The 12,304-nt window shown below is 41.6% G+C and overlaps 1 protein-coding gene across 2 annotated transcripts in view; it reads right to left on the minus strand.

Annotated features, from left to right (window-relative positions):
* UXS1 (UDP-glucuronate decarboxylase 1) overlaps positions 1 to 12,304 on the minus strand; it is a 1,006,428-nt gene that overhangs the window by 155,631 nt on the left and 838,493 nt on the right. For both annotated transcript variants that reach the window (XM_044072750.1, XM_044072749.1), the window contains exon 13: positions 2,730 to 2,787. In XM_044072750.1, the coding sequence (XP_043928685.1) occupies positions 2,730 to 2,787 (58 nt within the window). The remainder of the gene's footprint in view (positions 1 to 2,729; positions 2,788 to 12,304) is intronic.

Below are 12,304 nucleotides of genomic sequence, written 5' to 3' on the forward strand. Positions count from 1 at the left end.
AAAAGGGAGAAACAGTAACTGAGATACAAAGATTTCCCAAAACCACAGAAAAAGTCACAATAAAAATAGAGCTCAGTCGACTCACTTGTAGCTGGAATGGCAGCAAACGAGATCAGAGGTAGTGAGGGAGAGGGGGCGTTATGGGTAGGGGAGGAGCTCAGTTTCAGCATCGTAGCTTGGTTATGGCCAGCTCGGCACCGATGTCGGTGCCTAACCCACAGGCTGAAGATCAAATGAAGACAACAATGTCAGATCAAATGTCTTAACACTGAGAAAATGCATAGGGGGTGGGGGCAAATATTTCACTATACTTTAATGGAACTAAGAAAAAAATGCAAAACCCATACTAATGCTGCAGAAACATCTTGGAAATCAGCAAGCATCAGCATTCAGCTCTAAATAAATATTCAAGTCTACTAAGGAATGACAGGACAAATAACAGATGCAATCACAGCATTAGGAGCTCGGCCTTAACAGCATATGAAAATGAACATTTCTACCGTGAGTTATGACTAACACCAGTCAAACCCAAATAAACTTCACAATGTACAGCTGTAGAGCAAACTTATAAACAATGGATTGTCATGAACTCATTTACTCCCTCTTCACCCAGTGTTTTTAACTGTACTTTGGTTAAACTACTTTGCACTTGCATGCATACACACAAAATGTTTCCATGAGGGGCTAATACCTTTACACTGCCACTACCTCTTCCTACTTTTATGGAAACATTACCAACAAGCAGGTCAACCTAGTAAACCGTGGACACAATTACTGTACACTCAAAGTGAGCCAACTATACTGTTAACTTATGGTATCTATAACTAAACAATCTTTCTCACTTCAAAAGGCAAAAACTGATACTTATATTCCACCAGTTTTGTGACGTTACCTTATAAACATCAATAAGCAGCTAGCCACAAGCTTTTTAAACTGAAAAATGAAATGTCGTACTTAAATTAGGGAACACAGTTTACAATTGGAGAGAGAAATTAAACAGAATGTTTTGAAAAGATGGTGTATGAAAAATACCGAAAAGCTAGCTGTTTTACCACTACCTAAAGATAACAACAGGAGTTCACTGAATCTGGGAAGCAGCCCTCCCCCCCAAAATATCTGCAGTTCCGGTTTTTTTTTCCTCCCAGGCTTGTTTTAAGTCCTCCAAACACTCTCTGTCCATCATTTTTCCTCTTGGAAACAAGTATGAAGCTGGATTTCAAAGTGTTAGATTACTTGAACCTCCAAGTGTGATGCCTTGGATTGACAACACTGGAAAATAGCACAGTCCTGTTAGAAATACCTTCCCTTTCTGTATTAGGTAAAGATGTTCCAACTACATTTTGTGTTGGGTCAAAATTTTAAATCTAAACAACTCCCCTGAAAACAAAGTTGTTTAGATAACCATAAATTTTAAACCATAAATGTTTGGATGGTTAGACTTAAATTTACACCAGGGTTATCACAGGCATGGCCCCAATGACAAAAAGTCTGTTAATGAAATTTGCAAATTCATATCCTGCTTGTCACTAAAATCAGTCCTGGTTTTCTATACATTGGTTACATGTAAATAGTATATTAACCCTACTGCTATCCAAAGATCTTCAAAGTGATCAGCCTACATCACCTTCTGCTGCACTCCAAACAAACAGGACACCACCTCTGAAATACTGAAAATTAATGCTCATTCACTAAACCCCTAAACCCTCCCTTTGGCTTAGTCACAATGGTGACAGAGTTTTAACACTGGGTCATCTTATTATAATCAGCTTCTATCAGAGGTCAATATCAGAAGACCCTTCACACTTTCCTAAATAAGTACACAGAGCATCTTTCTTTTTTTAAAACTGACAGGTTAACAAAGCAAAAAGACATCTACTCAAACATTTAAGCAACATCTTTAATCCAGTGACAAATTATAAAAAAGTTAAATGTGAACATGTACACAACATTCAATAAGATATCACAATGTATGTATTAATCATCTCAAGTTGAAACAGTTGAATCAGCATAGTTCTACAATTACTCTGTACATTATTAATCATGTGTAGTAACAGCACTTAAGAGGACAACCCCTGCAAAATAAACTTATTAGACTTCCCAATGAAGCAAAGATGACATGCATTATGAAACAGCTGGTCACGCATCACAACAGGCCTGCAGTTGCTCTTTCAAGTAACAGGCAAAGCTATAAAATTTGGAAAATGTGTTTGCAAAAAATGGAATTATTCTTTCAGTAAGGATGCAGTTATGTACACTAGAATGGAATGGAGTTTGGGCAGAAAGACTGACAGAAGAGTGTACACAATTTATAACTTGAAACTTCTAAGCTGCAGGAAATACTGAGCCAGAAGTACTGTACTTTTCTCTATGTCTGGCCCACAGGCCTGATAAAATTCTGAAGTTCCAACATGCACAGGAAAAGTGTCTGCTCTTCCAGAGTCGGTCAGTTCAACCTTTTGTACTTTGTCTGTGTGTCATTTACAACTGCTGAATGACTACAAAAAATATTGTTGGTTACACTACAGTACTCCCTAGCTAGTAGTAGCAGTAATATCATTTAGTTGTAGTTAGTGTTTTTCTGTTTCCATCCGTTTAAAAACGGTTTATTATTCCGTGCAGGCTTTTTACATGCTTTATTACCTCCATTAGAAATACTGGTGCAACTTAGATATTCAGGTTAAAAGTTATAATAGTAAAGTGCTTATGTGTAACAACTATATTCAACTTACCAACAAGCTTCTTTATTAATTCTGCAAATTCTAAAATCGTATGCTCTTCCGGATTGCCCTGCAACAAAATGTTTCACAGGTTACACTATTAGCACAGAAGATTCTTACACATTTTTGCAATACAAAATTATTACAATGATAGCCTATACTTGCTCGAGTCGTTCATTTATTTAGACCAGGTGTAGGCAACCTTTTTGTTTCGATGGTGCACAAATTAATTCTTCTGGGAGGGAGCATTTAGTAGGCCTTTAAAAATTCTCCAGAAGAATTAATTAGTTAATATAGTCTGACACAGCGGAAAAGCTGCTAAAATGTTAAGCCAAACCTAAATACATAAAAAGGAATACTTAGATGCGACAACTGTAACAGAAGACTTTAGGAAGCACCAGCCAAGACACGGTGTAAAACAGTTTAAAATCCCCTCAGAAAGTCAATGACCCAAGTTTGGAGTATCCCATTTTCTCCCTTCTGTGAATCTTGCTAACAAAAAAGAATCAAAGCAGCTACTATTACACAAAGTGCACAAGCTCAACAGATGTTAGAAAATGTATTCTGTCAAGTTCAAATGCAAATCAAAATGCATTTATACTTCGCTTTAACATCTCTTCCTTCTCTGTCTACACTTCCCCACCTCTTCTACTTACCTGCTGACTCTCACTGTGTGCTTACTGTTTCCCTCCTGGCCTGCTGATTGTTTCTTGTGGTGACTGGTGTTTCCTGGTCCATCCCACTATGCTCGGGCTCACTTCGCCCCTATAATTTCCTTTATACCTAACCACCTAATCCCTTCCACCCCTAACTCCACCCCTTCTTGTCTGCTAAAACATTCTAAACATCTTACCCTCCCCTACTTATCACTTCATAGTTTAGTCTGCTGCAAATCCTCCTTCTTCCTACATATCTCCTACTCCCTCTACAGGCTGTTTCACTTAAATTTTACTTCAACTCTATTAACAGGTCCAACAACTTACTTTTTCTAGTCCCTTACCCACTCCTCGCTCCATCCCAATCCTACTTCCCCACCTTAGCCCATGGCTATTGCAACCCTCTCCATTTTCCTCTTGCCTCCATTACTTCTTCTCATTCTTACATCTTTTGATACTCCATTACCACCTGTCCACTGAGATCCCACTAATCCCCATACTAACTGCTTCTCATCTCTGCAGAACTCTACTGCAATCTCCTCCTCTATCTTTTCCATAAACACCCCTCTGCCTAAAACCAACCCCCCCTCACTCTCTAGCATCTAAAACCAAGACTAAGTACCCTATTAACCAAATATTACATCTCAGTAATCTTAGCTCCCCCAATCCATGCCCAGACAAGACATCTGACGAAAAGTACAGTTTTGTACCTACCATAAATGTAGATGTCCGAACTGGATAGCATCTGCAGTCATAACAACTGGGTTGTCCTGTCGTCAGGCAGCCCTTCAGTCGGCCGGATTCCAAAGTCCGGGTCCTGATGTCGCACTTCACCCGACGTCATCTCTGTTGGTCTATAAAGGCATCAGCCACTCAGTGTTTCTTGCCCCAGATGCCAGTTGCCCTCTTGGAAGGCTAAAATTTGGATGAATGCCAATGTTTCCAAAAGGTAGAAGACAAACACAAAAATAAGTATGTATGTACATATATACAAACAAATACACCATAAGAGACTCCCCACCAGCTAGCTATTAGGAGGGTAAACACCCTAGGAGTACCACAGAGGGAAGGAGTGACTGCAGATGCTATCCAGTTCGGACATCTACATTTATGGTAGGTACAAAACTGTACTATGTCCTTCATGGATGCATCTGCAGTCAAGCCAACTAGGGAGGAGGAAAAACTAGATTATGGTGTGGTTAGGATCCAAACCCTGCTCGGGATCTAGAATAGAGAGGTAAATTATAATGCTTGGCAAATGTATGCACGGAGGTCCAAGTAGCCGCCTCAATAATGTCTTTGGTTGCCACAAGAAGGCTGTGGTAGTGGCTGTTGCCCTTGTAGAATGAGGCCTTATGTTCTGTGGAATTGGTTTTCCATGGAAGGAGTAACAGAAATGCAATTTCCTATCCATTTGGAGATTGTCTGTTTGGAAATAGCTTTTCCTTCTCTTCCTGTTGCATAGGCTACAAAAAGCTGGTCAGTTTTTCTGCTACTTTTTGTTCTGTCCAGGTAGTAGCGTAGCTGTCTATGTACATCCAAGGTGTGTAGTATTCTTTCCCCTCTGTTTTGTGGGTTGGGAAAGAAGGCAGGTAGGTGGATTGCCTGGTTTAAGGACACTCTGGATACCACCTTAGGCATAAATGTAGGATTAGTCCTCATGGACACTCTATCTTGGTGGAAGATTAGGAAGGGTTGTACTGCCATTAGGGCTTGAAGTTCAGAAACCCTCCTTGCTGAGGTTATTGCCAGAAGGAAAGCAGTTTTCCACAATAGATGTTGTAAGTCTGCTGTTGCTGCTGGTTCAATGTCAACTTTTCTAGCACAAAGTTCAAATCCCAAGCTGGCAATGGTGGTTTCCTTGGAGGTTTTACATTCTTGATTCCTCTGAGGAACTGCCTGAGTAAAGGATGTGAAAAGACAGGTGGATCAAAACTGTATTCTGCTGATATAGCTGATGCATGTATCTTGATGGAGGAATAGGACAGGCCTGTATGTAGAAGCTCTGCCAAGTACTCCAGAATGTTAGCCATATCTATATTTGACACATCTTTTCCTCTTTCAGTACTCCAAGTGACAAACCTTTTCCATTTTCCTGCATAATTCCTTCTTGTTGAAGGTCTGCGGGCTTCTAGGATAATGTCTTTAACCCTTTGGGAAAGTTCTGGATTAGTGGCTGCTATGTGATGTTCCATGCAGTCAAGGTTCGGATGCATGATGCTGTAGTTGTTCTGAGTTAACATCAAAGGCATCAGGGGTATTGACCACAAGTTGTTCCGAGACATGCTTCTCAGCAATGGGTACCAGTGTTGTCTTGGCCAGTTTGGAGCTATCAGGGTTATCCTCCTCCTTGATTTTTAGTAATACCTTGTGTATCAAGGGAAGAGGAGGGAATGCATATGCTGTTAGGCCTTTCCAGCTGAAGATCCACTTTCCATGCCAGTGGGTGGAATGTCCTTGTGCAGAATTTTTGAGCTGGTGATTGAGAGGTGTTTAATAGATCTATCTGAGGCATTCCCCATTTCTTTGAGATGGTCTTGAAGATGTCCGGATGTAGCATCCATTCGTGGGCATCCGATGTGGTTCTGCTTAAAATGTCTGCTAGAGTATTCTCCTTACAAACATTGCCTGTAACTGGATGTTGTAGCGGAGTGCCAGGTTCCAAAGCTCCAAAGTCATTCTGCATAGGGAATGAGTGCCTCCCTGTTTGTTGATGTACCACATGACTGTGGTGTTGTCTGTCCTTATCATCAAATGGCCTTCTTTGAGAAATGGTCTGAAGTTTTGGATTGCCAGTTTTACTGCCAGCATCTCTTTTAGGTTGATGTGCAGGTGAAGTTGATCCTGGGTCCACAAACCTTATTTGTCCAGCATGTGAGCCCCCATCCTAGGTCTGCTGTTGTGATGGTCTGATTTGCTTGACAGCGGGTTTGACTGGCATGCTTGAGCCCACCATAGGAACTCCTGTTTTAAGCATGGAATTAGTGGAATTTCTGCTTCTAGGCTGTGACTGTGTTGAGACCATAAATTCTTTAGGTACCACTGTAGTTTTCTCATATGTAGTCTGGCATGTGGGACCAAGATTATGCATGATGCCATGAAGCCCAAGGCCTGCAGTACTTTTCTTGCTGTTAACTTGTTCTGTTTTGTTAGAGCCAAGAAGTAAAGAGGGAGATCTTTTTGTTTTTCTGCAGTTAGGAATGCCATTTGTCTTACTGTGTCCAAAGAATGTCCTTGTATGGGATGGTATCAGCCTTGACTTTTGTAAATTGACTGTGTATCCCAGTGCGTGTAGCAAGTAAATGACCCTTTGTAAATCTGTTGTCAGCTTGCTTTTGTTGTCCCCTTGTAGCAGGCAGTCGTCCAGGTATGGGTAAATTTGGATTCCCTGTAGTCTGCAGTGGGCGATTACTGATGCCAGGCATTTTGTGAATACTCTGGGCACAGTAGATAAGCCAAAGGGCAATGCTGAGAATTGATAATGCTCTGATCCTGCAAGAAATCTGAGGTATCTTCTGCAGATTCAGGTATGCCTCCTTGAGATCTAGAGTTACCAGCCAACACTCCTTGCCCAGCATGGGAAGAAATTGCTGTAGGGTCAGCATTTTGAATTTTGGGACAATGATGTATGTATTTAAGGTGGACAGGTCGAGAATAGGCCTCCAACTTTTTTCCTTTCTTGGAACTAGGAATAGTCTGGAGTAGAATCCTTTTCCTTGTTCTGTAATTGGCACTCTTTCCACAGCTCTCATCTTTGCTAATTGCATTATCTGTTGTAGAGCTTCTGTTTTTGATTTGGAGGTAGGTTTGGTATTCCTCTTTTGACTGGTAAAGTGTGGAAGTGGAACCGGTAGCCTTGATCGATGGTTTGCAAAATCCACTTGTCTTTTGTGATGTAGTGCCAGTTTTTCGAAAATAAGGTTAATTTGCCGCCTAATGGAGCTGCTATTTGTTCCCTGGTAGGCGGCTTTAGAGTTAAGTCACTGTGATTGTGTTGTTGTAGTGGCAGTGGTTGTGTCTGTGCCTCTGTTATTACCTTGCCACTGTCGTCCTCTGTAGGCACCTCCTCTGGATTGGTTTCTGCCTCTGGGACGTCTATTCCTGCCCCTTTGGGATCTTGTGGAGTCAGGAAAGGACCAATTTTTGGCAGGCCAGTTCCTGCTAAACCTTGGGCTGAACCTGCAAGAAATCTTTAACTGTTTGAACAGATTTTGCCTTTTCTTCCATTTTCTTCATTACCTGCTGGGCAGGTGTACCAAACAAACTGGTCTTATCCATAGGAGCATCTAATAACTTAGCCTTAACATGATCCGGTAAGACTTGTTCTTTTAGCCATGCATGTCTTCTTATCACTGTGCCAGTCATGGCTGACCTAAATGAAGCCTCCAGTGCATCATAGCCACATTTTAAGGAATGGTTACTAACCTGTTGTATGTTATTTACCATTTCTAATACATATTTCTTATCGACAGTGTCATCAGAGGATAGCTTTTTAGTTAACTGATCAAGCATAAACTCTTGGTATTGTATCATGTGAAACTGACAATTTAAAGCTCTAGCTGAGAGAGTAGCTGAGGTGTAGACTTTTTTGCCCCATCTGTCTAAAGACCTGGCTTCCCTTTCAGAAGGAATAGGGTTTTTTGCTGTGGCCGAGGCTACTGCCTTAGGACCCTGGGTTACAGTTTCGGGGTCCGCATGAGGAAAGGTGATGATGAGTGTCTGGTACCCTGTAGAATCTATCTGGTTTGGCAGGGGCTGGAGGTAAAGAGTCTGGTGCAGAGCAGACATCATTAAAGGCATCGTCCACCACAGAAAGGACAGGAGGTATAGCTAAGGGCCTGTGCTGTGGAAGATGCAGAAAGGTCCTAAGCCTTTTCCTGGAATCTCAGAAATCCTGCTGCTGCCATTGGAATTGCTCTCATGGCATGTAAGGTTTCCCCAAAGGAGAATTCTTCTGGTGGGAAGCAGCTGGAATGGATTCTGCAGCACCTGAGCCTTCATAATGGGAGAAAGGAGCCTCTGGCTGGTCTGTTATGTCTGAGTCATCGGCTGAATCATCAGAGGACACAGGCCTCTGCCCTAGGTCTCTTCTCTGGGGCTGAGAGGCCCTGTCTGGGTGGGATTGAGATCCCTAATCAATGATATTAAATCTTCTGCCAGAGTAAGCATTTGTGAGCTAGATGTGGGCCTGGTTGTAGGGGTTTGACAGGCACTGCTTTAGTAGATTTGGCTGCTTTAGCCCTGGCAAAGGCCTTAATGGACATGGCTGCTGGGGCCTAGCAGCACCTAGAGACATCCAATGGAATGGTGTCTGATAAGTCAGTAGCAACCACCGTAGTGGATAAAATTTCTGAGGCCGTTTCAAGTGAAGTAGCAGGAGCCTCAGTGGTAGTCATAGATTCAGCTGTACTTTGATCAGTTTTCGTTTGCTTAACCATGGTTTCGGCGAAACCGTGGACCACAGTGTCGGTCTTTTTTTAGTGATTTGGGAAGTCGGAGGATCCGACGGCATAATATACGCAAAATCTGGGCCGTAAAACTGTTCAGCAAACTCCGACCGACGCCTAAGTGTACGTCGGTTGAAAGAAGCGAACAGGCTGCTCTGGGCCTAAGCAAGGCATACTGTAAGAGTGGAAATCTTTATGAGGTATTTGTTTCCCACAAGTTAAACAATTATTTACTTTTCTGACATCGGCTGAGGCAAGAAAGAGTCTCTTTAGAAGTCTGTAGTATTCGGTAGTAGTAATCTCTGGATCCGACCGACCGGCACTTGCGAACAGCTTCTGCTTCGGGCGCCACGCGGCAAGAAAGACTGAGGAAAATGGCGTCGGCTGGTGCCTTTATACCCGAAGACCAACAGAGATGACGTCGGGTGAAGTGCGACATCAGCCGAAGCGGACCGGACTTTGGACTGAAGGGCTGCCTGACGACAGGACAACCCAGTTGTTATGACTGCAGATGCATCCATGAAGGACATCTGCCACCATCTTCAATATCTGTTTTATCGATTCAATATCTAAGCTACTGAACGCTAACCCAAACTCCTCTACTACTAACATCTCCATATTTTCTGAACCTACTCCTAATACTATCACCTCAAATACCTTCTCCCTCAAACCTGTACCTACTAGTTACAATAAAACTCTACTCTCTAAATTAAAACCATGCTCAGCATCAGCTGACAATATTCCTTCCATGATTCTCTTTCTCTTCCTTTATCCATCCTTAATCGCTCTATCTCTGAATCTAAAGTCCCTTCCATCTGGAAACAATGCTACACACTACCTATACACAAAGGAGGTAACTCCTCTGATATCTCCAACTTTAGACCTATCACTATCCTCTCCCCTCTCTCTAAAGTACTAGAAAAATGTATTCATAAACAAGTTATGCAGTATCTAATATAGGAAAATCTGCTTACACCCACTCAACGTGGCTTCAGACCCAAACATAGCACCACTACAGCTCTATAGCCATGGATGACCATAAACTTACTTCTTGCCTATTCTTGGGCCTCTCAAAAGCTTTTGACACTGTCTCACACACTCTTCTGCTGCACAAACTGCATAACCTCAACTTCTCCTCTGATACTATTGCAGGGTTCTCCTGCTATCTCACTGATGGATCTCAATCAGTGAGATGGCACTCTGCACTTTCCCCTCCTTTCCGTGTAAAAATGGGTGTACCTCAAGGGTCTATCCTAGAGCCTTTTACTTTTTAATATCTCTACTAATCAGCTCTATACCCCCTGTCCTCAGTCATCTTTAGTGCAATACGTAGATGACTCCACAGTCATCACCACAGCCAACTCTCCCTCTAAGCTCTTCACAACTACTCAGGCATCTTTTAACTTAGTTGAAACATGGCTCTCCAACAACCAGCTCATCCTTAACCCTAAAAAAAAAGCAGTTACTCTTCCTACCAAAACAGTTCAACAATATTAAACCTTCTTTCTACATACAGTCCCTTAATAACACTCCCGTTCAGGTAGAATCCAGCACTAAGCTCTTAGGCCTAACCATCGACGATCAGCTTAAATTTGACTTGCATGTTAATAACTGTATCAAAACGACTCATTCAAAACTAGGGCTTCTTTACCATAACAATAAATTCCTTACCTCTGAAGCCAAGATTACTCTCACTCTTACCTACCTTCTACCCAGTCTAATGAACAATTCTCAAATTCTCACAAATCTTAACTCAGCACTCCTAACCAAACTTATCTACCAACAAGGTAGCTAGATTTGCTGCCCAACAAACCTACAAATCCCATCACTCTCTCTAAAACACCTAAACTGGCTTGAATTACCCCACCAGCTTCTTCTCTCTCTCTCAGCTCCAGATCATCCAATCTATCCTATACCAGCCTTCCTATTGTCCAGCACTATCCCCTCTCATCTCCCATTATTCTCCCTCCAGACCTCTGCAAAGCTCTAAGACCTACTACAAATCTACAAACCCAAATCTAAATTTGGATGCAACATGTACAAATATCACCCCACTATAGCCTGGAATAGGTCCCCATTAGAAATCAGGACCCTTACACATCCTAAACAATTTACGACAGCCACCAAAGAGCACTTTAAAAGTCACTGGTCCTGCCACTGCACTCTCCCCTCCTTAAACATTCCCTACTTCTCATACCTTAATCTACTTTCTACCCTTAACTCACTCTTCTCCCTAGCTCTCTCTAATCTTCCTTGTCTACTCTTTCTACTGTCTTCTAAAATCTATTAAGAAAATCGTCTCAGAGAAACATTCTATTGTAATCGTCTTGCCTTCATGCAACTACATTAAGATAAAAATGGGTTTTTGTAATCACTTACCCCAAAAACTATATTCATCTTAATGACATATTTCTTTTTTATACATCTTGAAATAGTTTTGCTATACTCCTGATTATTGACACTGTATAACATTGTATTGCTACTTAATGCCTTGTAATAATTCTGCTGTAACATTGCTGTTTAATGCTAATTTATAATGAAAATTGCATAATATGTTGGAACTTTTCTCCCCGGGCCTCTGCTGAAAAAGGGCTCTTTAGCTCAGTTGGACAATCCCAGTAAGCAAATGTAAAATAAATAATAAATAAATCACTATATAATGTGGAGCTGTTCTACAGCACAGCTGCATAAATAATTGAGACAGTTACAAAAACAGTTGTACACCTCCTGAAAATAGCCCCTATTCACACCAAAAGTACAGTTGCGCAAGCCCTACCCTCCTGTAACAGATTATGTTCAAATTTCACACTGCCATTGGCATGTGGGTTTTTTGCCTGCACAAACACCTACACAGGCAGCTTTCCAGAGCTCAGAATTAACTTCTCTGACTCTCTGTGACAGTGGATTGGCTAAGACCCTTCCATCAGAGGAAGCCTAACCCTGTCACAGAGAGTCAGTTATTCAAGGCTTTTAGTGTTAAAAGTAGGAAGAACCAAGATAGACCAGAAGCAAGAATTGATGAAAATCAATCAATATGTAGCCATAAACACCAACACAAATAACCAATGCCAACCAACAACACAACAAAGTTGGATACCATCGAACTAACACTAAATGGGGGTTGGGGGGGTAGGTGTATGCTGCCACCGAGGCAGTGGGAAATTCAATCATCTACTGTCACAGGTTAAGTAGGACTTGCACACAACTGTACTATGTTCATCATTCACACCGACTCAGAAGACAACCAATGAGCAATCAATTGCTTAGAAACAGACCAACCTTTCTTAATGCCAGTATAAAAAATTAACAGATATTCAGCTTTCTCGAAGGGCTAGTTTTAATTAAGCTGCCTGTGCACATCCAAGACATGTCAAATTTCTTCTTTTGAGGTTCTGGACAGAAAAGTAGGAAACTGATAGCTTGATTCAAGGTAAATTCAGAAACAACTTTTGGCATGAAAGAAGCATTAGTGCATAAAACATGC

Source organism: Protopterus annectens, chromosome 5.part0, assembly GCF_019279795.1.
Source record: "Protopterus annectens isolate FY-2018-M chromosome 5.part0, PAN1.0, whole genome shotgun sequence".
Classification (NCBI taxonomy): domain Eukaryota; kingdom Metazoa; phylum Chordata; order Ceratodontiformes; family Protopteridae; genus Protopterus; species Protopterus annectens.